The 24658-nt window shown below is 44.8% G+C and overlaps 2 protein-coding genes across 2 annotated transcripts in view; both read right to left on the bottom strand.

Moving 5' to 3' along the window:
* Positions 1-11242: 11242 nt before the first annotated feature.
* Positions 11243-22558, bottom strand: LOC130112574 (epsin-3-like). The gene is made up of 11 exons (XM_056280003.1): positions 22490-22558; positions 21870-22028; positions 20360-20443; positions 19702-20005; positions 16368-16486; positions 15288-15374; positions 13921-14044; positions 12594-12764; positions 12318-12413; positions 11697-11990; positions 11243-11541 (listed from the first exon to the last, which is right to left on the bottom strand). Exons 1-11 carry the CDS (start codon positions 22556-22558, stop codon positions 11243-11245), a joined length of 1806 nt encoding a protein of 601 aa, XP_056135978.1.
* A 1598-nt stretch (positions 22559-24156) lies between these two features.
* LOC130112921 (epsin-3-like) overlaps positions 24157-24658 on the bottom strand; it is a 3739-nt gene continuing 3237 nt past the window's right edge. The window contains exon 5 of the mRNA XM_056280443.1: positions 24157-24176. Within this exon, the coding sequence (XP_056136418.1) occupies positions 24157-24176 (20 nt within the window). The remainder of the gene's footprint in view (positions 24177-24658) is intronic.

The raw sequence follows: 24658 nt of genomic DNA, 5'->3' as shown, positions 1-24658 counted from the left end.
AATAAATCCTCACTTATCAATTCAGCGACGTAACTGAAACGTGCATGTCGAATAGGAAATGTTTAAACATGGGGTATGATTCTCTCTTTCAGTTATGACATTCTTTGTTTATTTGGAATCTAAAATGCTGTAATGAAACTTTTTTATGTGAAGTATATCTATTATCTACTATATACACGTATATACATATATATACACACACATATATATACATATATATATATACATACACACACACACACATATATATATACATACATACACATACATACACACACACATATATATACACATACATATATACATACATACATACATACACACATATATATATACATATACACACACACACACACACACACATATATATATATATATATATAGATATATATATTTATATATATTTATATATATATACACTACCGTTCAAAAGTTTGGGGTCACATTGAAATGTCCATATCTTTGAAGGAAAAGCACTGTACTTTTCAATGAAGATAACTTTAAACTAGTCTTAACTTTAAAGAAATACACTCTATACATTTTCTAATGTGGTAAATGACTATTCTAGCTGCAAATGTCTGGTTTTTGGTGCAATATCTACATAGGTGTATAGAGGCCCATTTCAAGCAACTATCACTCCAGTGTTCTAATGGTACAAGGTGTTTGCTCATTGGCTCAGAAGGCTAATTGATGATTAGAAAACCCTTGTGCAATCATGTTCACACATCTGAAAACAGTTTAGCTCGTTACAGAAGCTACAAAACTGACCTTCCTTTGAGCAGATTGAGTTTCTGGAGCATCACATTTGTGGGGTCAATTAAACGCTCAAAATGGCCAGAAAAAGAGAACTTTCCTCTGAAACTCGACAATCTATTCTTGTTCTTAGAAATGAAGGCTATTCCATGCGAGAAATTGCTAAGAAATTGAAGATTTCCTACACCGGTGTGTACTACTCCCTTCAGAGGACAGCACAAACAGGCTCTAACCAGAGTAGAAAAAGAAGTGGGAGGCCGCGTTGCACAACTGAGCAAGAAGATAAGTACATTAGAGTCTCTAGTTTGAGAAACAGACGCCTCACAGGTCCCCAACTGGCATCTTCATTAAATAGTACCCGCAAAACACCAGTGTCAACATCTACAGTGAAGAGGCGGCTGCGGGATTCTGGGCTTCAGGGCAGAGTGGCAAAGAAAAAGCCATATCTGAGACTGACCAATAAAAGAAAAAGATTAAGATGGGCAAAAGAACAGACATTGGACAGAGGAAGACTGGAAAAAAGTGTTGTGGATGGATGAATCCAAGTTTGAGGTGTTTGGACTGCGCTGGCCACTCCATTACCGATAGAATACCAGGTGCCTGCTTCTGCTCTAAATAGTTCTTGCACAATTTGGAGGTGTGTTTAGGGTCATTGTCCTGTTGTAGGATGAAATTGGCTCCAATCAAGCGCTGTCCACTGGGTATGGCATGGCGTTGCAAAATGGAGTGATAGCCTTCCTTATTCAGAATCCCTTTTACCCTGTACAAATCTCCCACCTTACCAGCACCAAAGCAACCCCAGACCATCACATTACCTCCACCATGCTTAACAGATGGCGTCAGGCATTCTTCCAGCATCTTTTCATTTGTTCTGCGTCTCACAAACGTTCTTCTTTGTGATCCAAACACCTCAAACTTGGATTCATCCATCCACAACACTTTTTTCCAGTCTTCCTCTGTCCAATGTCTGTATTCTTTTGCCCATCTTAATCTTTTTCTTTTATTGGTCAGTCTCAGATATGGCTTTTTCTTTGCCACTCTGCCCTGAAGCCCAGAATCCCGCAGCCGCCTCTTCACTGTAGATGTTGACACTGGTGTTTTGCGGGTACTATTTAATGAAGATGCCAGTTGGGGACCTGTGAGGCGTCTGTTTCTCAAACTAGAGACTCTAATGTACTTATCTTCTTGCTCAGTTGTGCAACGCGGCCTCCCACTTTTTCTACTCTGGTTAGAGCCTGTTTGTGCTGTCCTCTGAAGGGAGTAGTACACACCGGTGTAGGAAATCTTCAATTTCTTAGCAATTTCTCGCATGGAATAGCCTTCATTTCTAAGAACAAGAATAGACTGTCGAGTTTCAGATGAAAGTTCTCTTTTTCTGGCCATTTTGAGCGTTTAATTGACCCCACAAATGTGATGCTCCAGAAACTCAATCTGCTCAAAGGAAGGTCAGTTTCGTAGCTTCTGTAACGAGCTAAACTGTTTTCAGATGTGTGAACATGATTGCACAAGGGTTTTCTAATCATCAATTAGCCTTCTGAGCCAATGAGCAAACACATTGTACCATTAGAACACTGGAGTGATAGTTGCTTGAAATGGGCCTCTATACACCTATGTAGATATTGCACCAAAAACCAGACATTTGCAGCTAGAATAGTCATTTACCACATTAGCAATGTATAGAGTGTATTTCTTTAAAGTTAAGACTAGTTTAAAGTTATCTTCATTGAAAAGTACAGTGCTTTTCCTTCAAAAATATGGACATTTCAATGTGATCCCAAACTTTTGAACGGTAGTGTATATACTGCTCCTCAAAATATTAAGGAGATGCTATGAAGGTACGTTCCTGGTAGAGCCCTCGGATGTTGAATGATCTTCCTCTGGACTGTGGGGGCATTTAAACTGAAGACGTTTTCAAATGTTCACTAAACATTTACCTTTTCACCCACACTTTAACTCTGGTTCTGTTTATTAATTCATAATGTCGTTAACCATTGCTATGCTGATGATACTCAGCTGTATGTGCCTATAAGGGCTGATGATCATACTCAAATCACTAACTTAGAGGCCTGCTTGGCTACTGTGAAAAACACGATGTCACTAAACTTTCTTCTTTTAAATTCGGATAAAACCGAGATGCTGGTCATTGGCCCTGCTAGACACAGACACCAATTTGATCAAGTAACGATAACAATCGACAACTCTGTGGTTTTATAAAGTGTGGCAGCCAAAAATCGTGGTGTTACGTTTGATCCCGGCCTTTCCTTTGAGAAGCACATTACAGAAATCACCAAGACTGCCTTTTTTCACTTGCATAACATAGCTAAAATTCAGTCTTTTCTCTCCATGGCTGACGCAGAGACTCTATCTAACACATGCATTTGTTTCATCCAGACTTGATTACTGTAATGTTCTGTTCTCAGGTCTGCCACATTCTAGTACTAAAAGTCTTCAGATGGTTCAGAATGCTGCTGCTAGAATCCTAATTAAAACTAGGAAATTTGACCATATTACACCAATTCTTGCCTCCCTTCATTGGCTTCCTATCCATGTTAGATCAGAATACAAGGTGCTTCTGCTGACTTGTAAAATCCTAAATGGGCTTGTTCCATCCTACCTGTCTGATCTCCTTAAACCTCACATGCCATCTCAAGCTCTTTGCTCTCAAAATACAGGGCTCCTGTGTGCACCCAAAGTTAAAAAGAAGTCAGCTGGTGGCAGGGCCTTTTCCTATCGGGCTCCATTTTTGTGGAATAACCTGCCCGCTGCCATCACACAATCGGAGTCTGTTGAGTCCTTTAAATCCAAACTTAAAACTCATCTTTTTGCCTTAGTTTACAGTTAGTTGCCTTTAAGTTGAGTGCTTCACAACCTGTACTGGATGGCAGGTTGGTTTTCTGTCTCAATGAATTTACCAACCACTCTTCTGCCGACAAGTTTATCGAGTATAGATTACAGAGTATAGATTATGACTAGTTGATGACTTAATTGATTATGGCTAATGACTACTGCAAACTGTTCTCTTCTCTAACATGTCTTTTCTCTCTCCCTGAATGATGTCTTCTCCTTTCTCTTTTTCTGTGTTTGAATGGGGTCATGTGAGTCTCTCTTGCATGCATGTGCAGTTGGTTCTCCTCCCAGGTCTCTGTGGTGATGGTGGCCGCCATTTGGATGCTGCCTGCCCTTCATCCCCTCACATAAGTTTTTTTAAACATTTTTTATACATGATGATGCTGGTCGCGTGGCTTAGGTCCTGGACATGTTCTTCATAAATTTTATGTCCATTATAATTCTGTTATCCTCTTTCAATGTTGTATTATGTAAATTGCGTGAACACAACATCGATTGCACGCTGTCTGTCTTGGGAGAGAGATCCCTCCTCTGTTGCTCTCCCTGAGGTTTCTTCCTATGTTTTTCTCCCTGTTAAAGGTTTTTTTTTTAGGGAGCTGTTCCTTATCCGATGAGAGGGTCTAAGGACAGGCTGTTGTGTAGCTGTTAAGCCCACTGAGGCAAATTTGTAATTTGTGATATTGGTCTATACAAATAAAATTGATTTGATTTGAACTGTTTATTCTATTCTTTTTCCTTCCAGCACTTTATCTCATTCACATGCATTGGCCCCGTACCACAAACCATTACCATACACCGTGGACTCGCAGGTTGCAGGAAGCACTCCGATGACCGGCAACCATTCCCACATAGAGGGTTAATTGGGCTGATGGTGGGAGCCTTTCTTTTTTTCTCTTTTCGTTTTTATTCCAAGATCTGGCAGTAATGCAACTACTTACAGTACGCAACAAGTCGTGGCTTAGAGTCAAACCTAGACTATTCATTTAGTCCTTGGAAGGGAAGGTGGTTAAGATTATGGGAAAACCTAAGAATGTCTGATTATCTAAACAATGAACCTGATGGATTGTTGGTTTGGAATACTCGTTGAAAAATCAGATCGCTGTTTTTTTGGCTTTCTGTGCTTTGACCCGTGTTTGGTCTGTCGGCGCGCTGGTTGACCCTGGAACTGAGCTGCAGCTGGAGGACCAGACAACGGCTTGGATTTACCAAATTGTAACATCAGCGATTGTCTGGTTACCCTTTTCTCATGCCTTAACCTTGAGATGGCGAGGACTGGTTGTGGTTTCAAGTGCGGTGCCCCGATGACCTCTCGAGAGGTTACGGGATAGGTGAGGTGAGGTGAACCTTGAGTGTCTTCCCAGCATACCCCATTACTCACCTCCACTATTTAAAATTAAAACCAAATAAAAAAAAAAAAAAAAAGAAAGTTTGTGCTGACAGACCGGGGTTCTTCATTCCCCATTCCTGTTTTCCTTCAGATTTTGAATAGAGAACTTTCTATTTTGTTTGGCGTGCCTCTCCAGAGCCAAGAGCTACAATATGTGCATACGCTTGCATTCAGTCTCCCCTTATCAAAACATTGTCCTCAGTCCCTATACACACATGTGCTGTTGTATTTCATGCATATTTTTGTGTTTTGTACATGTACATTCTGCACTTTTTTTCCCACTTACATTATGTGCAAAATTTGATGCACACTTGCATTGCGATCAGGGTACCACTCAGATAGGGTGAAAAATGGTTTAAACATTGAACCTGCACGTTTCCTTGTCGTTCATGTGTGTGCAATTGCCAACAGACTAATTGCTTCCACATTGTTGCAGTGTCTTGTTTGGAGTAATTACTTTAATTCATCAACCTCAGTACTTCTTTATATTGGACTACTGCCCCTGTGCAGGTCAGGGAGAGCAGGCATAGAGTACAGGGGGGCTGGTACACAGACAGATGGAAGGACACGAGTAAAAATCAGAAACTTCAATCTTGACCCTTTGCTTGAGTCTGCTGGGACGAAAACCGGTAATTTAGAAATTAGCGACTTGTGTATTTGGTTTGATTATGATGATGTGTGTTCACACACATCTTCTACACAGTCACAGATGGTCTAAGAAGGAAAGTGCACGTACAGATTTGCAGGAGTGCACGTTCGCACATACACACTGGAACAGTCGCTGAAATAACATTCATCTAATTTTTAAAAAAAATTTTTTTTGGGTGTGTTCATTTGAAACATTGCGCAAAAATATAGCGCCCACCCATTTACCCCGGTTGGAAAGCTGGGCTGAGGACATGTGGATTGTGACAAAGTCCAGGTATTCCCTTCCATCCAGCAGAAATAAATGACCCCCGAGAGTTGAGCCTAACGATGTGAAACTGAAACTTGGTCAGAAGACTAAGAGGGGGGAAATCACACAGGATCAGGCAGAGGTTATGTGGTTCTCTAGACTGGTCCAAGTCTACTCCAGTGATGGCTGGATGACTGGTCTGCTTTGAGAGCCTGCAGGTCTCTGAAATCCATATGGATGTTCTACTGCTTTCTCACAACTGGTCTCGCGTGTCTGTTTTCTAACTGAACTACCCACCTCCTTAGCAGCAGTGTCTTATGGCCCATAGATGGGGTCTTCCCTGCCTCCACCATATACACACCAAATGACTGATTAGATGACTGATTAAAGTTTGATGCCACTTATACAGGAGAAGTGTATATAGTGTGTGTGTGTGTGTGTGTGTGTGTGTGTGTGTGTGTGTGTGTGTGTTTGGACCCTGTGAGGCGTGGACCCTGCACAGCCGCCACCTCAGGATGCTTGAGGCCTTCCACATCAGATGCCTACAATGCAACCCAAGGATAACCTGGCGTGACCGAGTGCCCCATACCGAAATACTCCGCAAGACCAACTGCACCAGTATGGAGGCTACCGTCACCCAGCACCAACTTCACTGGCTCGGTCACGTCATCAGGATGCCAAAGGAGCGCTTACCACGTAAAGTGCTGTATGGCCAGCTACAGCTTGGCCGCCACTTGGCAGGGGGCCAGAAAAACGGTACAAAGACCAACTAAAGTCCATCATGAAAAAGTGCCGCCTGAACCCGAGCCAGCTGGAGGGCACTGCTGCCCAATGCCCCATCTGGCGGCAGGTCTGTCAATAAGGGGTGCAAAAGCTCGAGGAGGACCAAGGTGATCGACAGACCAGGAGACGTCTAAAGAGACATGAAGCCAGTACCACACCTACACCCCCAGTCAGTGCTCTCACCTGTTCTGTCTGTGGCAGACAGTGTGGATCACGGATTGGGCTTTACAGCCACAAGAAGACTCACAAGTAGCAAAGCCAGGATTGTCACCGTCGGACATGACAGACAACCTTAAATAAGTAAGTAAGTGTGTGTGTGTGTGTGTGTGTGTGTGTGTGTGTGTGTGTGTGTGTGTGTGTGTGTGTGTGTGTGTGTGTGTATGTGTGTGTGTGCATCTATGTATATATGCACCGATTGATGGTCTTGATGCGTCTTCATTTAGTTTTAGTTTAATTGTGTCCGTATGTCTCCCCGTTTCAGAGGTAACCACATTTTTAGTTTTGCCTTTTTTTTTTGCATGCAAAACACACTCACAACCCCCCCCCAAACAAATGAGTTAATAGTGGTGAGCTGTGCACGCCGCAGCTCATTTCACATTGTCAGTCAATAAAGAAAAGCATGTCCCCTTTTTGTATGAGAGTGAGTGTTGAGCTGTGTGTGTGTGTGTGTGTGTGTGTGTGTGTGTGTGTGTGTGTGTGTGTGTGTGTGTGTGTGTGTGTGTGTGTGTATTTCAGTCAGGACCACGTTAGTCAAAGAAAACGTTTATTGCCATCTGCAGTAAGTTATATTCGGCGGTACGGCTCTGTTAAGGGACCCCCCTGTCCTTCCATTTGCATAAAGCCTAAGGCAGGGGGAGCAGCAGCAAAGACCCCCCTGTAGAATACCGAACAGAGCAGGCACCAATGACAACAGTAATGACATGATTAAATCAGACCCAACATGAAAAGGAGGAGCTGGGGGTGGAGGCGGTGTGCTGCAAAGAGGGAGCAGGAAGGGGTAGACAAGCTAAAGCAGCTTAAAACAAGGCGCCTTGAATGAGATTTGCCAATTGGATGCATAGAAGGGATTCAGCTGAGCCATCAGCTGATGTGGGCTGGCTTTGAGATCAGCTGCTATCAGCTGATGATTGTGAGCTGAGCTTGACTTGGCCTGCCTGAACTAACACTTCTGCTCAATGTGTGTCAGAAGAGAGAGAGAGAGAGAGAGAGAGAGAGAGAGAGAGAGAGAGAGAGAGAGAGAGAGAGAGAGAGAGAGAGAGAGAGAGAGAGAGAGAGAGAGAGAGAGAGAGAGAGAGAGAGAGAGAGTGTGTGTGTGTGTGTGTGTGTGTGGTTTTAGGGTTAGGGTTAGCTTTGTCCCCTCTGCCATACATGCACTAAACAACTCTCCTCCTTCCGGAATAACCTAATGGTTGTGTATTCGATGTGTATGCATTGACTGTTCATACTCTGCGGGTTTGTGTGCACCCTGGGGTTTCTCTGCATACTCTGAGTTTATTCATTTATCTAATTAGTGTTTGTATGCGCAGTGATTCCATGCACATGTATTGCCTCCACGTGACTACATAAAGAATTTCCGCATGAGGACACTATCCGGCTATCCCTATGGCGCTGAATCCTGTTGCTGCCCTCTGGTGGTGGAAAGCGTAGCTGCCGTCATCGACGCTATCTTAAACCCTTAGCTATTTAACATTGATTAGAAATAACTGTCTTGATATTTTGGCCTGACGTTTACATACATGCAAGTGTGTGTGTGTGTGTGTGTGTGTGTGTGTGTGTGTGTGTGTGCTGGATTTCTTTGGCTCAGGCGTAAAGTAATTGGAGGTTGATTTTTCCCCCCAGTCCTCTCTATGGCAATGGATAGAACCACCATTTGAGATGGAGGTGGATAAATATTTTTAACTCACTGATATTACCCGCTGTGTCATTAGCTGTGTAAAGCAAAGACAGTAAAATTAAAAACATAAAATCTGTGTTTCATCCCGGGATCTGGTCTGTGTAACAGCAGACATCGACAATATCTCTGTGGTGGTACAATGTCTCCAATACTGTCTGAATGGTACCCAGATCACAATGCAAGTGTGCATCAAGGAGAAGGCTCAAAGAAAAGAAGAGAAGAGAAGAGAAGAGAAGAGAAGAGAAGAGAAGAGAAGAGAAGAGAAGAGAAGAGAAGAGAAGAGAAGAGAAGAGAAGAGAAGAGAAAAGGATATAAAACATCTTAGGAGGTAACAATGTCCTTAGGGGCTCGTTACAAACATTCACAATAAGAAAAAAGACAAGGATAAAAATAAAGACACAAAAGAAACTAAGTAACGAATAGACACAACAAACCGGTGGGAAGTGAAATAATGGTGATTCTGATTAAGACGACATACTCATAGAGTTTAGTGTAACAGTTGCTGGCAGGAGGTGTGTGTGTGTGTGTGTGTGTGTGTGTGTGTGTTTGAAAGTATCAGTTTCAATAGTATAGCCTATTACATCATACAATTACAGTAGGACACAGAACATACAGTATATATAGTTCAAACCAAATTAATTTATTGATATAATATTTCATAATGCTATATTGGTAATTATTCTATTAAATATGCACCAAGCCTGTGTGTATCTATGGGCAGGCATTTCACATTCAAGTCCAGGTTGGGTGCTGTGACAGCAAAACATCTCATAATGTCAACATTTGGCATGTTCCTAGATTGCATGAAAGGAGAGTGGGCATTCAATACAACCTCTGCTAGTTTTACCTTTTCCCATTTTTATCTTTCCTCTGTTGCTCCATCTCCTTTACTCTAGCCCCTCATCCCTAACTTTCCCCATAAACAGTATGCATCTGTATTCCAATCACTGCTCTCTCTCTCTCTCTCGCTCCATATGTATCCCTTTCTATGAATGTGATTATTAGCTGAGGGCCAGAGTTCTCTCCCTGAGGTCCTTCTTAGTGACACCAACATGAACCAAGCTGCAATGCATTGTAGGTCAGATTTGGAGACAGGCACGCAGGTCTGATAGGATACAATCAGGTCCAAGTCCAGGTCATGTCCAGGTTCCAACAGTTATGTCTAGTTTAAGCTGGTTGGATCCAGTTTTGAACCCACTTAGGTCCTGTTGTGACTATTTGCACCAGGGGGGCAAATTACAACGTCTGTAAATCCAGTTGGTATAGACTTTGCTAGGTTTGGTGCAACAAGGAAATGTAAAACAGATACCATCGTGCATCATCTGTGTGTGTGTGAGTGTGTGTGTGTGTGGGCAAAAGATACCTGAGTCAAGTAGCTCTTAAAATCTGCCCATTGTTTGCCCAAATCTTAACTGTATTCCATTCATCAGGGGAAGTTGGAAATTCACAACTGTAAGTTCTCCATTTGATAATCTCCAAAAAACACCGAAGGAACCTGGGCTCACTTCTTTCACTCCATTAGCTAGAAAATGGACAAAGTCTGCTCAAAAATTTCAAATTGCACCAATCAACACACAGACATAAAAAAAAAATCAAAGGTAACACAAGCTCCAACAGAAAAAGTTTTATGCAAAACGTTGGTTTGTGAAATTGAACTGACGATGAAATCAAAGTTCGAAAGCGTTCGCTGTGTTGCGCTGTGGCTGTGTTTTTCTGACATCCCAGAACGCATCTGGACAAAGTCGAGGCTGAAAAAAATGTGCTTGCAAGTTTGAAAGGTCAGAAGCTCCACTTCAAAGCCTGTTCAATTACATCTTTGCTGGTCAGAGGTCAAAAATACCGACTTCCCATGTTGAATGGAATGCAGCATCACGATACCAAGTAGATGTCTGGCGTCACACGCAGGACCCATCCACTATCTCAGTTATGCCGAGAAAGTGCAAAATACTATTTGACTCATGAAGAGATGAGGAAATTTGTTTGTTTAATGGGATTTCTTTTATAGAGTGGAAATGTGTGTAGGACGGGTTGCATTCATGCTCTCGGTGAAGCAGCAACAGTGAGGAGGATCCTGGTTGACCTTGGTGAGTGCTGCAAGTTACAATCAACAATCATAGTGGCTTCATTCCACAATTCAGTAGTGATGCATCCTGTTCCTCTGTCTCAGGGTGTGTAACGCCGGTAATGGCAAACGGCAATAAGAAGAGATTTAACCTGTTAATGTGTTGGATTGTGTGTGTGAGTGCACAAATCTCACCCATCCATGTGCACATGTGTACATCTGTGTGTGTGTGTGCGTGCGTGCGTGCACGCTCACATGCATGTATGTATGTGCACGTGTTCACATGTTTTTCTGTGTGCGCACCTGTGTACGTCTTTGACAGAGTTGAAATTATCTATTGTGTCTGTGTGTGTATGTGTGTTTGTGTGCATGTGTGAGTGAGGGTTTCTTGGAAAATTCAAGCTGTAGTAGCTGAGGTTTCTTCAGACAGACAGATAAACGCCCGGTCTAAGCTTACCCCCACTTTAGGTGCTCACACTGACATTAAACCTGGTTCCAACCCATGCAGGACAGTCTTCCTCTGCTTAGGCATAGATTAATTAAAGCACAAACCACAAATGTCTGTTCCATAAGCGTGCCCCTTTAGGCCAGTCGGGAGGACTGGCATCGAACACGAGAGTCTCAGAGGAAAGGATTGTGGCTGTGTGCGTGCATCCGTGTCTGGCTGCGGGGTGAGGGCTGGGGAGAAAGTGGGAGTAAAGGCTGGGGGAGGTTGGAGGGAAGGTCCAGGAGCCTGGCAGATGGCTGGGTGAGTGAGGAGGGGAGGACAGGAGCCTGGTGGGGTAGAGGAAGAGGCAGGGAAGGGCTGTAAGAGAGCATGTGTGGGGGCAAGGGGGAAGTAGAAGATGGACGCATTTGATTGAGGGTAAGGCGAGGCTGGTCGCAATGGAACGGGTTGGTAGGAGAAGGAGCACTCAGACCTGAAAAGAGAGAGAGAGAGAGAGAGAGAGAGAGAGAGAGAGAATGTCGGGGATGGAAGGGGGGGGGTCCTAAACATGTGAAGAGATTTATTTCCTGGATACAGGTCTTAAGAGAGATATGGGTGCATTTGTATATGCATGTTACTGTGTATTACCTGAGAGGAAAGGGTTGTTGTGTGTCTTGCTTGGGGGGTTGGGGGGGATGAGGGCATCTAAATTGACAAGTGAGGCCCCGGTGGGTCCTAAGAAGGCCTCTGGGGTCCGACACATGCGTATGGGTGAAGCGCTGAGCGGAGGTGCTAGTCGGGACAGGTCAAAAATCTCTGGACTGGCCGTCCCCCGACCATTTACCTGGGGCTTCACCACTGGTTCTTTCTCTAATAGATCAGAATCTGTATCCACCCCAACAAATGGGTCAGGATCTGACTTTGCCCCAAATGGATCTGGATCTGCACCTGGAGCAGGAAAACAATAATGGAAAAAAGTTTTGTGAATAAATGAGAATGTCATATAAGCTGATGTACTATACACCCACAAGAAGGATACTTCATGTTTCGTCTATTCGGTCAAATTTAATGTTGTTTTTTTAATCCATCTGATAAAACTACAGACTACCTCTAGGCGTATTGAGTTATGTTGTAAGTCACATGTACTGTAAGTGGATTTATTGTTATGCAATACTTATTCTCTGAGGGAGTTCAAAACTTAACCAGACTTTTTTTTTAAATGTGATCTGTGCATCACCATTAAGGAAGATTTTGCCAGTTGTTTATTACCATTGGGACTGATGGGGCAAGGGGAGGAACCTTGAGAAACCTCCTTTCTGGGCACCTCTTCTTCCTGTACAGAGAGGGGATCTATCCCATCAGCCCCTGCACATTAAAATGACTCCTGATGAGTAGAGTGCACTCTTACGTGACCTGGTCAAATATTCCATTATGTGATTTTTCACTTTTATTTACTTTTATTCAAATCATGGAAAAGAAACCAAAAACCATAGAACCCATAATTATTGTATTCATGTGATACTGATGAGATTATATTGAGAGCACCAGTGTGAGATGGACTCTCCTGGCCTGGACTGACAGGGCTGGGGGAAGAGGGTGGTGCTTCCCAAAGGTCTGTGGGTAAAGTGGAGGATGTCGCCCAGGGATTAGACGTGCCAGCTGATGAAGCTCGGGCTGCCCAGGGGCTCCCAGTCACAGGTGTGCTGGACTGGACAGCTGCTAAAACAGAGAGACATGGTTTGTTCTCAGCCAGTTTCATTGCTGTAAGGAAATTGCTCATTAAAAAAAAAACAAAAAAACTCTTCACTGCCTCGTCTGGCCACACTGATACAAACGCCCAGTAGGTGGCAGTATAAACAAAACTCATCGAGGTAAGGACATGAAAATTAACAAAAACAATGCAAAGTTAATATGGCCCGGGCCCCCGGGTGGTGTAGCGGTCTATTCCGTTGCCTACCAACATGGGGCTCGCCGGTTCGAATCCCTGTATTACCTCCGGCTTGGTCGGGCATCCCTATAGTCCCCACAAGACATTCTCAACATTGACTCTACTTCAAATGCTATCTCAAAACGTACCTTTTCAAACTGCCATATTCTGTCTGATCCACACTTCATTGAGTTTTGTGCTGATGATAATTTTATACCTATCTGTTGTATTAACTTTTTATTGTCTACCCTGCTTTGTTTTGATTTTATGCTGTCTGATACAGTGCTGCTTGTGCTTTGTTTGGTTTTTTAACTGTAAACTGTAAGGTGTCCTTGAGTGCTCTGAAAGGCGCCCACAAATAAACTGTATTATTATTATTGTTATTATTATTATTATTATTATGACAGACACAATTGGCTGTGTCTGTGAGTGGGAAGATGGATGTGGGCACTAGCGCCTCCTCTGGTCGGTCGGAGTGCCTGTTCAGAGGAGGAGGGGGGACTGGGGGGAATAGCATGATCCTCCCACGCGCTGCGTCCCCCTAGGGAAACTCGTCACTGTCAGGTGAAAAGAAGCAGCTGGTGACTCCACATGTATCGGAGGAGGCGTGTGGTAGTCTGCAGCCCTTCCCGGATCGGCAGAGGGGGTGGAGCAGCGACTGGGATGGCTCGGAAGAGTGGGGTAATTGACCGGTGAAAAAGGAGGGGGGAGTTAATATGGGCCCATATCTTGACAAAATTCCTTAATGCACAACATCTACTCAGACTTGCAAACGTGCATTTAAATTTGTGAAAGTATATGTAGACTTGTGAACATGTATCTCGGTCTGGAGATTTGTGGGTATATGATTGCAATGTGTACTCAGACTCGTGAACATGCATCTCACCCAGCCTGTATGTGTGTGTGTGTGTGTGTGTGTGTGTGTGTGTGTGTGAAGCCACTCACCTACAGAGTCCCAAGGGTCAGTGTTTATCTCACAGGTCGGCTGGGCAGAGTCCCAAGGGTCATCAAAGGAAGGCCGGGCCTCAGAGGAAGCGCCAAAAATGTCCACCAGGTCCAGCATGGCTGACTACAGAGGAAAAAATAAGTGTGCTTCTAAATTCATGGCATTTCCAACCTTGCTTCAAGGTTCCCTGCCTGTGTAGCTACATAGTGTATAGACAGGTATGAGGGTACTCGTAGCCAGAAACAAGAGGAGCTCGGCACGTTCTGATAAAGATGAATGGAAGAGAGGGAGCAGCTATGGCATATTGTGGCATCGGCTTATTTGGGCTTTTCTTGGTTAACTTGTGTGTTTATACCCATACAAAAGCTAACAGAGTAAATCAGAATCAGTTAAACTGGGCGCTTATAAAATCTTATCATATTGCTCTTGAGAAAGATTGATAATGTGATAGACTTTTGTGGTGCAAATGAAAGAACTGAAAAGACCATAAAAAAGCAACAAAATTAAAATGTGACCAATCATCAAAAGTACAATCCTGAAAATTGTCGTTTTTGTTTAACTTACTAGTACATGTGGAAACTATGAGTTTTAGCAATTCAAATCTCAAGGCTCCATTTGAAATGAAACAGTCACCCATGCTGTTGTGTCAACATCTTCTCCATCGATGAATAAAACAAATTTTAAAAAAAACAAACATGTATGGACTAAAGTTTTAGCTATTGATGATTTATATGTCAGTAACATTCTTCTATGGTCTGCCGTATCTGCTCTTCAGTCACAACAACGATGCTTCCTCCTCAAACCGCCTGCCTTATTTTCTCTGCATTTGGCAGGTATGGTGAAGATGTTCAATGCCATGCACTGCTATCATTAGCTCCAGAAAAGCCCTACCAGACATTAGCTATCAAAGGCAGCAGCTGCAAACATGCCCATGATTTGAATATTTGTGGATTAATTACTGTCTTAAACAAGCCAGTGGTGGAAAGTCTCAAAAAGGCCATTTGTTTGCATGCAGATCTTCAGGTGTGTAGCTTTAACAATGGGACGTTTTTTTATATAACACAGCCACAGACTGTGATTGGTTGGTGAAAGGCCAATAAGCAAAGGGGATGCTGCACTACACCATGCATGCAGTGAAATGTCATGCAGAGCTCAAGGTTAACAAGACAAAGTCATTATCATTCTGTTTCCACCTTCTTCCCCTTCCCTATTCTCTTGACATTTTCTCCATGATTTCATCCTTTCTGCTTGCCAATGTCTTTCCCCTACATTTATTCTTTTCTCCACTCTGCAAAAATGCATGCACACACGCACACGCACACCCATGTACCCCCCCCCCCACACACACACTTTTGCACATGCTCACCTCCTGTGTCCCTGACTGGCTCGCTCTTCTACTTTCATCCAGAGCTTTCTTTAACAGTGACTCGTCTCCTTGGTGACAGCCCTGCTCCTGTAGGGGCGGTATCATGACATCATCAGCATATTGTAATTACCATGGCAATGCCGTGGACATGCACATTTTACACACAAACACACACACACACACACACACACACACACACACACACACACACACACACACACACACACACAGGCATAGGAAAAAAGGGAAAAAAACAATCTTGTGTGCCTGGCCCAGGGAAATAACAGCACAGGACGCTTTTTGTACTGTTGAAATATTTAGATGATAAATACCAGAGGCTGTTTTGGTCCAAGCAGGGAGAGTCTGAGAGAAAATCACCACTACATTCAATATAGATCAATTTAAACCCAGTTACAGCTTCAAGGATTTTTACTGATGGGTATGAGACACAGCAAGACAGTGAGCCAGGGAACATGGGGAAGACAAAAAAAGAAGATGTCAAAGTAAGAGAAGAAGAAGTAAAGGGATGGGGAAGAACACTGAATGGTTTGATAGCCACATAGTCCTTTGGGTTAAAGGGGTTGAGGGAGAGAGAAGAAGAGGGTAGAGTGGGAGAGGAGCGGAGTGGAGGAACATGTGAGACAGAAGTATTAAGAAAGGCTGTTAGCAGGATAAATCATCGGTTAGCTAAAATAGGAGAATACTGCAGTGCAGACAGCACAGGTGTCTTCATTTGTCTCTGGTACGAGTAGGTTGCGCTGGCTAGAATATGTCAGTTCAACCTTATACAGTACAACCAGAGAGAGTGAATTCAAGATGTTGATGTCGGCTCTTCTTCCCATTGTGAAGCCAAGCTCACCCCGATAGGGGATGTGAGCTGGGTTTAGACCGTCATGGGACAGGCAAGTTCTACATTACTGATGATGTCTTGCTGTAGGGGTAATCCTAGATAATGTTGGATAGAAAAGGGGAGTCTATAATCGAATGTAGAACGTGTGTGTGTGTGTGTGTTTGCACGTGTGTGCATGTATGTGTGTGCACGTGTGTGTGCACGTGTCTGTATGTGTGTTTGTGTGTTACCTTTTGGCTCTCCTCCCTGCTCATGGCTAGGGCCAACTGGAGCTGCAGCTCCTCCTCCCCACTGGTCTGAGGACGAGCCTGTTCCAGGTCTGAGGCTGCCTGGGGCGATGAGGATGAGGCTGGGGGCGGTGAAGAGGAAAGAGAATCAGGGAATTTGGGAGTCCAGATAGTTATAAACAACAGAGAGTGAATAAGAAGGAGTCGGGAAAAGTGTGTGGATTGTCAGAGGAATGACCAAGGGGACAGAGATGAAAGAGAAGAAGGATGAGGCTACTTTGAATTTTTAAGATGGAATTGCAAATGTTCCTTCTGTAGTTGGGGATTTCCATCCATCCATTATCCAAACCGCTTATCCTACTCAGGGTGGAGGGGATCCTGGAGCCTACCCCAGCAGTCATTGGGTGGCAGGCGGGGGAGACACCCTGGACAGGCTGCCAGGCCATTAAAGGGCCGACACATACACACACACACCTAGGGACAATTTAGTACGGCCAATTCACCTGACCTACATGTCTTTGGACTGTGGGAGGAAGCCGAAGCACCCGGAGAAAAGCCACACAGACACGGGGAGAACATGCAAACTCCACACAGAGGACGACCCGGGACGACCCTCAAGGTTGGACTACCCCAGGGGGATTTTTCCCGCCATTAAATAGTCTCACGGAGAACGTACAAGTTGCATCTAAAACTGTTTGAATGTGGGGCATCCAGGTAGTGTGGCGGCCTATTCTGTTGCCTACCAACATGGGGATCACCAGATTGAATCCCTGCGTTACCTCCGGCTTTGTCGGGCGTCCCTACAGACACAATTGGCTGTGTCTGCAGGTGGGAAGCTGGATGTGGGGGTGTGTCCTTGTCGCTGCACTAGCGCCTAATCTGGTCTGTCAGGGCGCCTGTTCGGGGGGGAACTGGGGGGAATAGCGTGATCCTCCCATGCACTACGTCCCCCTGGTGAAACTCCTCACTGTCAGGTGAAAAGAAGTGGCTGTATCGGAGGAGGCATGCGGTAGTCTGCAGCCCTCCCCGGATCGGCAGAGGGAGTGGAGCAGAGACCGGGACGGCTTGGAAGAGGAGGAAAAAAAAGTGTTTTACCGTTTCGAGATGCGGCTTTATCAACGCTCTAATGCATGCACAAGATTGCAAAACAGAGGCACGACCCCCCTATGGACTGCATAATGTTGTTCGCTGAGAGGAGTAACTGCAAAAGTTGGGAAGTTTCATTGTTTACCAGAAGTTGTATGGCCTACAGAAATAACGCTTCTTATCATAGCCTTAGATAGCACTGATACTGGAAGTAAATTAGAGTATTTTTGATGTTTGATGAAGTAAAAATTAGTGAAAACTAGATGCAGGCTAAGTTGATTAACTAGGGGTACTACAAACAATAGGTTTTTGCATGTTGATTTTGGCTGGGCCTATAGACTTCGCATAGCATCGGCAAAAAAAGTGGTCAGTTCTCAGTTTCGTATTTACTATGATACAATTCACACAGTTTGATTATTAAAGAGCCTGAAAACTGCATATTACAACCACAGTAACTCCCATAACCACACTGGGCAACTAGTTGTTAACTGCGTAACGCAGCCCATTTTGGATACTGGAGCAAAAAGTGAGGTTAAACTGTGAGATTACACAACACCTCTGTCACCGCATGTGATTCCCTGTGTTTTGGACAACCAAAGTTCATCAAAAGCAGCGTTGCCGGTCTGTTCAGCTCTTTAAATGTGGTACAACTTGTACTTTTGCTGCCTTCGCTGGAATATTGGTTTATAAATATTTCAGAAAAGAAGAACAGTTTGCATATCTATTTCATGAGACAGGTGCGCAGGAGAGGGACGAGCAATTCAAGAGTTGCAAACAAACTCCCGCACACTGTCTAACTTGTAATTATACATTTATATGAGATTTGTTTCTATCTTAGACCTTCATCAGCCAAATGGTTTGTGACAATGAGAAGCCATGTTAAAGAGGGAGTGGCTGTACACCTGCAAACAATCACATTCCCCGCAAACAATCACATTCCCCACGTGCAATAGGAAGGCATAAATACCAAACATCAATTAACTTCATGACAGTCAGTAGTAGGTACATATAAATAGTGCCTGCAGGCCCCAAGAGAAGATTGCAGTCAAAAAATGCACAAATTTAGCAGGTTACATTTGTGGATAAACTTAAAACAGCATATAGAAAAAATCAACACCAATAATACATTTAGAACCCTCCCCAATACTAAATACAATATATAAATACAAAAGACATAAAGACAATGACAAACTACCCAAACAGTGTGAAGCTTACTGGATACATACTCTTCAGAAATTGGCTGGATGATGAATTACTTCTTAGCGTTTACCTGTGATCCCTTATACCCAATATTGTTTGTATATTTTATGTATGGATTGTTTTCTTTTCTTTTGCCCCCCCGCCCCCCTCTTTTTCTCCCCAGTTGTACTTGGCCAATTACCCCTCTTCCGAAGCATCCAGGTCACTGCTCCATGACCTCTGCCGATCCGGGGAGGGCTGCAGATACCACATGCCTCGTCCGATACATGTAGAGTCACCAGCCGCTTCTTGAGGAGTTTCACCAAGAGGACGTAGCACGTGGGAGGATCACGCTATTTCCCCCAGTTCCCCCTCCCCCCTGACTAGGCGCCCGACTGACCAGAGGAGGCACTAGTGCAGCAACCAGGACACATACCCACATCCGGCTTCCCACCCGCAAACATGGCCAATTGTGTCTGTAGGGACGCCCGACCAAGCTGGAGGTAACACGGGGATTCGATCCAGCGATCTCTGTGTTGGTAGGCAACGGAATAGACCGCTACGCTACCCGGACGCCCAATTGCAGATTTTTTTTCTGCATGTCTTTTTCCTAAAGATCAAACCGAGAGGTGCCTTGTCCAGCTCCAGACAGTCTTGCATGCATATGAATATGTACATATACTATCAGGCTCATTTACTAATGCAACCTGTCAGTCGTGTCTGTTTATAAATATCTGAGAAATTCTTCGCCAGCTCTCCCATCACATATTGGCACAGATGATTTCTCAACCATGATACATGCCCTCAATATTGTCACCCAACCATTTTGCACTCACTTTGGTCCAGTTGTTACTAGGCAACGATTGGTCTTGTTTTTCAGCTCTAAGCTCTATTATTGGTAATCTATGTGATTTACTGGGAGCTACCATCACTTAGATTTTCCCTAGTTTCTTAATAATATGGTCGTCAGGCTGACTTTGAATGCCTTTTTTTAACCATGTGTCTTCATCGAAACTGTGAAAGGAGGCATTTAGGCACGTTAAATAACAAGGATCTTGAAGTACCCACTCACAGTTAAAGGAGCACGGAGAGCCTCTGGAGCGGCTGAACTCCTCCCCATAGAGCACGGCCATGCTCGGCTGGCTGGTCCGCCTGCCGGGGTGGTAGGATGGCGGCACACCTCCGTATAATCCCCCTCCCCCTCCCCCTCCGCCACCTCCACCAGCCATACGCTCTTTGGTCTTCAGGGCCTGGCTCCTCTCTTGGCGGAGTCGCTCCTCATCTCGGAGGAGACACACCAGCTGGCGGGCCTTCTCTCTCACATTAGCCCCCTGGTCTCTGCCGTCACGGTCCACGTGTTGGAAGTCTCGCAGCGTCTGAGCCATGCAAAGGCAAAAGACAGGCGCAGTATAACAGTGTCAGATTTAAACCAGCGGTGATGGACGGAGCTCGTTTTGCTGCAGTTGTTTGCTCTCAACTTGTCGACTGATGTATTGTAAATATGTTGGTGCAGGAGCAGTAACAACATGTGATTTCTCACAATCTCAGGCATTGAATTTGTTCACATAAGCAGCATTTCAGAACACACTATGATGGATTGTCATTTTTGAAAGCTTTCCATAGTGTTTAGATGTTTTACAGTCATCTGCTTTTTAATTCACCCTTTTTTAAATGAACTCTATTCCTGAAGGCTCCAGACTGCTGCGGGTTTGCTGCAGGTCTTGTATTACCTGTATGGTGAATGCATTCTCACGGCATTGTTGGGCCACTCTTTCTGATCCTGTCTTCAACAGGTAGTCCAAGAGAGTCAGGGCCTGGAAAAAAAAAATACCAGTTACCATCCTGATCTCTAAACATATATTTCAGTTTCATTGCATTTCGATTCTTGGCCTTAAGTTACCACCATTGCCCTGACTGACTTCATGGTGCAGCAGATAGATAGGCTTCAGTTCTTAGACTACTGACATTGCATGAGAGCAAAAGGGAGGAACAGTACAAGGCGATGGATGAAAGGGGGCAAGAGACTCGTAGTGGGAAAGGTCATCTAATACAGCACTTTTTCTCAGCAGCATGACATCCAGTATGTTCAAAGACCTCTGGGCTGCCAGGGGTCTGGTGACAACATGCAAGAAAGGCATAAAGGAAGGGGGACCGGAGACAGAACATGTGAATGAGACAGCACACTGTCCTGCAGGGAAGCAAGTCTAATCGAGTTAAGCTGAACCGAGCCGACATACGAGGGACAGGCAGGGAGCAGCGGCCACTCTGTCCTGTGGCCAACCTCTGCAGACGTCTTGCTGTTTTAAAAAAATTTTTTTGACCCCCCCCCCCTTTTCCTCCCCAATTGTACCCGTCAAATTATCCCACTCTTCTGAACCGTCCCGGTCGCTGCCCCACCCCCTCTGCCGATCCGGTGAGGGATGCAGACTACCACATGCCTCCTCCAATACATGCAGAGTCACCAGCCGCTTCTTTTCACCTGACAGTGAGGAGTTTCGCCAGGGGGACGTAGCACGTGGGAGGATCACGCTATTCCCCCCAGTTCCCTCTCCCCCATGAACAGGCGCCTCAACCGACCAGAGGGGGTGCTAGTGCAGCGACCTGGACACATACCCGCATCCGACTTCCCACCCGCAGACACGGCTGATTGTGTCTGTAGGGACGCCCGACCAAGCCGGAGGTAACACGGGGATTCGAACCGGCGATCCCCATATTGATAGGCAACGGAATAGACCGCTACGCTACCCAGACGCCCCTATGCTGTTTTAACTTTTGACTTTAATGGCTGGTGTTTTTACCGTTGTGTGTTAACAAGCCGGCTGTTGAGCCTTTTAACATCAGTCATCTGTGTCTTCGTGCCGACGTGCCCCTGGTAAGTGACATGACATGTGGTTGTCATAGAAACACCCGATGACAACACTCTGCTGTTCATGCAAAGCAATATATTCACAAAACCAGAAGAGGCTGAGTCACAAAAACAAAACGAGGGAAGGGGAAATGGGGCAAGGATGGGAAAAGACAGGGAGAAGGGACAACAGGGGTGAGTTGTGGGTTGTGGGTTGAAGTGAGCGCTGATGGTTTATGATGCGAGGGGAACTGGGGAGTGTGTCCAGTGTCCAGCCACACTGGGAGTAGGTCATCTGAGAGAACTGGATTTAACATAAAGAGAGCTCAATAGTGACTTGACTGAGAGATGCATGAAATGGAAGCAGCAGTCCTTTAAGTCGGAGATGAGATCACCTTGTAGACGTGTCTCCAGTTCTTCCCACTGTCATTGAGACGCTTCCAAACCATGCCCATCACCTCAGCAAACGCCACAACATTGAAGGTCAGGTCAGCGATCTCTGACATGAGAGAGGAGGAGGGCCCCCACGGGTCATTAGAGGTGGCCTCACGCACCTGCACGATGCAAGAGGAGAAACCATGGGGCACATTCATTTTCTTTTCCTTTTTTTTGTCCTCATTTGCTTTTCCGGAATTCGCCAATTATCCAAAGTGACTTAAGATGAAGCTCAAAGGTTAAATTCCAAGTTCATTAATAACGAGAGCCGTTAGCATTAGGAGCCAAAAGACTAAACACAGTAGTCTGCCATGAAGACAGTGTGTGATCGGAGGCAATCACACACAAGTTAGCCACGTTTTCACTGTATTAGTAGAGCCCACCAAATCTTTAAGGTCCCAAAACAAAAAAAGCATATTTACATGAGAAATATTGGGTTGATGTTTAGTAATCTCAGCACTGCATTATGATTATCCGTAAAAAGAATAACGGACGTTTCTGTCACATGCTGTCTAACAAAGCTCCTGCACATTAACAGCAACATGTCGCAGCAGATGAACGAAGAAGTGAGCGGAAATACCTTTATCTCTGCCTCTGAATAGTTGTGTACGATGTTCTTCACCTGCCGGCGCAAGGCGGAGGTTGTCATGGCGACGAAGTGGATGGAGGAGTAAAAAGCCAGCAACAAAGCCTTGGCAGGTGGCGGTAAAAGAGGAGGGGGGCAAGTGGACCGGGGTTGGGAATGAGAGGCAACTGTGGCAGGCAAGGCTCCTCTCTTCTAATAGGTGTAAGGGACTCAACTGCACGTGAAAGAGAGAGAGGGGGGGGGGGGGGGGAGAAGCCATTAAAGATGTTTGTGATGATGTCTGGGTAGCGTAATAGTCTATTCCGTTGCCTACCAACACAGGGATCGCCACTTCAAATCCCCCGTGTTACCCCCGGCTTGGTCTGGCGTCCCTACAGACACAACTGGTCGTGTCTGCGGGTGGGAAGCCGGATGTGGTTATGTGTCCTGGTCGCTGCACTAGCGCCTCCTCTGGTCGGCGGGGCGCCTGTTCAGTGGGGAGGGGGAACTGGGGGGGAATAGCGTGATCCTCCCACGTGCTACGCCCCCCCTGGTGAAACTCCTCACTGTCAGGTGAAAAGAAGCGGCCGGTGACTCCACATGTATCGGAGGAGGCATGCGGTAGTCTGCAGCCCTCCCCGGATTGGCAGAGGGGGTGGAGCAGCGACCGGGACGGCTCAGCAGAGTGGGGTAATTGGCCAGATACAACTGGGGAGGGTAAAAAAAAAGAAGGTGGGGGGGGTGAAAAAAAAAAGATGAATCCCTGCCCTGAGAGCAGGATAAGCAGTTAAGATAATGGATGAATGGAGGGTTTGTGACAACAGATGTACACTATCAAATTACCAGAAGCAAGTGGCTACCTCGGTGTTTCTCGTAAAATGATGAGCCCCTGCGAGATTAATTCCCACTAATACCCCTGATGGATGAAAACAGGGAGCGGGTGACTCGAGAGGACCCCAGCATTATTTCCCCTGTCAACAGTTCAGAGTTGTTACTTCTACTGAAACTCCTGATGCTTTTGTGCATTCACTCTATCTTTCCTAAAACTGGAAAAGAAGAGTCATGAAACCCCCCCCCCCAAAAAACCCTCCCAGACAGCTTGAAAATCATGTTTTACTGGAACGGGCCTTCAACTCAAGACCTGATAATTGTGAGATAATGGGAACTTGAATCGATGTTTGGAATGGGACAGGCTTATAAATAACTGCCAGCGCTCAAGTGTCTGTGGAGGCTCTCCAGAAGGCTGCTATATTCAGGCCACCACGCATGCACACGCACACACATGCACACACTTAACCCATTTTAACTTCACAATTCATATTTCTGCAAGGGCGCGTGGGGATTCATTAAGTGCTCCTGTGATCGTTCCTTCTCGCCCCGTGCCCCAGAGCTTTCAGAGACGCAGACCCTATAATTGATCTACTAAACTAAAACTTGTCTAGGCCTAGGGTGTTCTCATTAGACTAGCCTAACCCCCATTGATCACCGGCCCACTAAACTGTCTAATTGTTTTCGTCTAAGGTGGTTTTCTCCTTTTCAACTGAGCCACCTTTCCGGTCTGTCCTTAGAAAACATGACATCGTTGAATTTCATATTCTGAACAATGAACTCCTGAAGGAGCCTTTTAGAAAACTAGGCAAGGTGTGTAAACATGTGCAAACAAGTGTTTCACTACATTTTCTTTATACCCGTGGATTGGAGCCTACAAAAGAAGTTAAGAAACTGAAAAAGAAACAAAAATTATTCCTGTTTCACATGCATACCCAATATGCACGCTGTCAGTGAACATATATTGCCTTTTCAACATAGAATTGCTCTTCCAGGCTCTTGGTTCCCCTGGTCCAGCCATCATTGCTATTTTTAACGACTCAGTTTCCTGTCATATGGGCTTCTGCGCCTTCGACACAACTTACAGTGCAAAACAGTAGGTCCACATCTGCCTCCACTCAATAACATCGCATATTTTCATTGTTATAATATCATATTATTGTTATGGGTACTATTATTATCACTATTATTATGGTTTTGCTAATTCAGCCCACATTTGATTTTTTAACACCCCTTTCCAATTGTTATGGACTAACTGTTTTGCTTGTCCTTTGTCTGCATTTTCAGCTAAACTCACAAACTAGTCGTGGAGATTCGTGTGTCAGATCCAACGTAACAGATTCCTTCCATGGCGCT

The sequence above is a fragment of the Lampris incognitus genome, chromosome 5 (genome assembly GCF_029633865.1).
Source record: "Lampris incognitus isolate fLamInc1 chromosome 5, fLamInc1.hap2, whole genome shotgun sequence".
In the NCBI taxonomy this organism is placed as follows: Eukaryota; Metazoa; Chordata; class Actinopteri; order Lampriformes; family Lampridae; genus Lampris; species Lampris incognitus.
The sequence above is the reverse complement of the archived record's forward strand: the minus strand, read 5'-3'. Positions and strand labels throughout refer to the sequence as shown.

What these genes read in the sequence shown, in the direction of transcription:
- LOC130112574 (XM_056280003.1), bottom strand. Translation starts at nt 22,558, where the DNA reads ATGACAACCTCCGCCTTGCGCCGGCAGGTGAAGAACATCGTACACAAC. An exon ending in GCCAGTCAGGGACACAGGAG is followed by an intron (nt 14,045 to 15,287) that starts GTGAGCATGTGC and finishes TTTCCTCTGTAG; the next exon opens with TCAGCCATGCTGGACCTGGT. An exon ending in GGAGAGTCCATCTCACACTG is followed by an intron (nt 12,414 to 12,593) that starts GTGCTCTCAATA and finishes TTTAATGTGCAG; the next exon opens with GGGCTGATGGGATAGATCCC.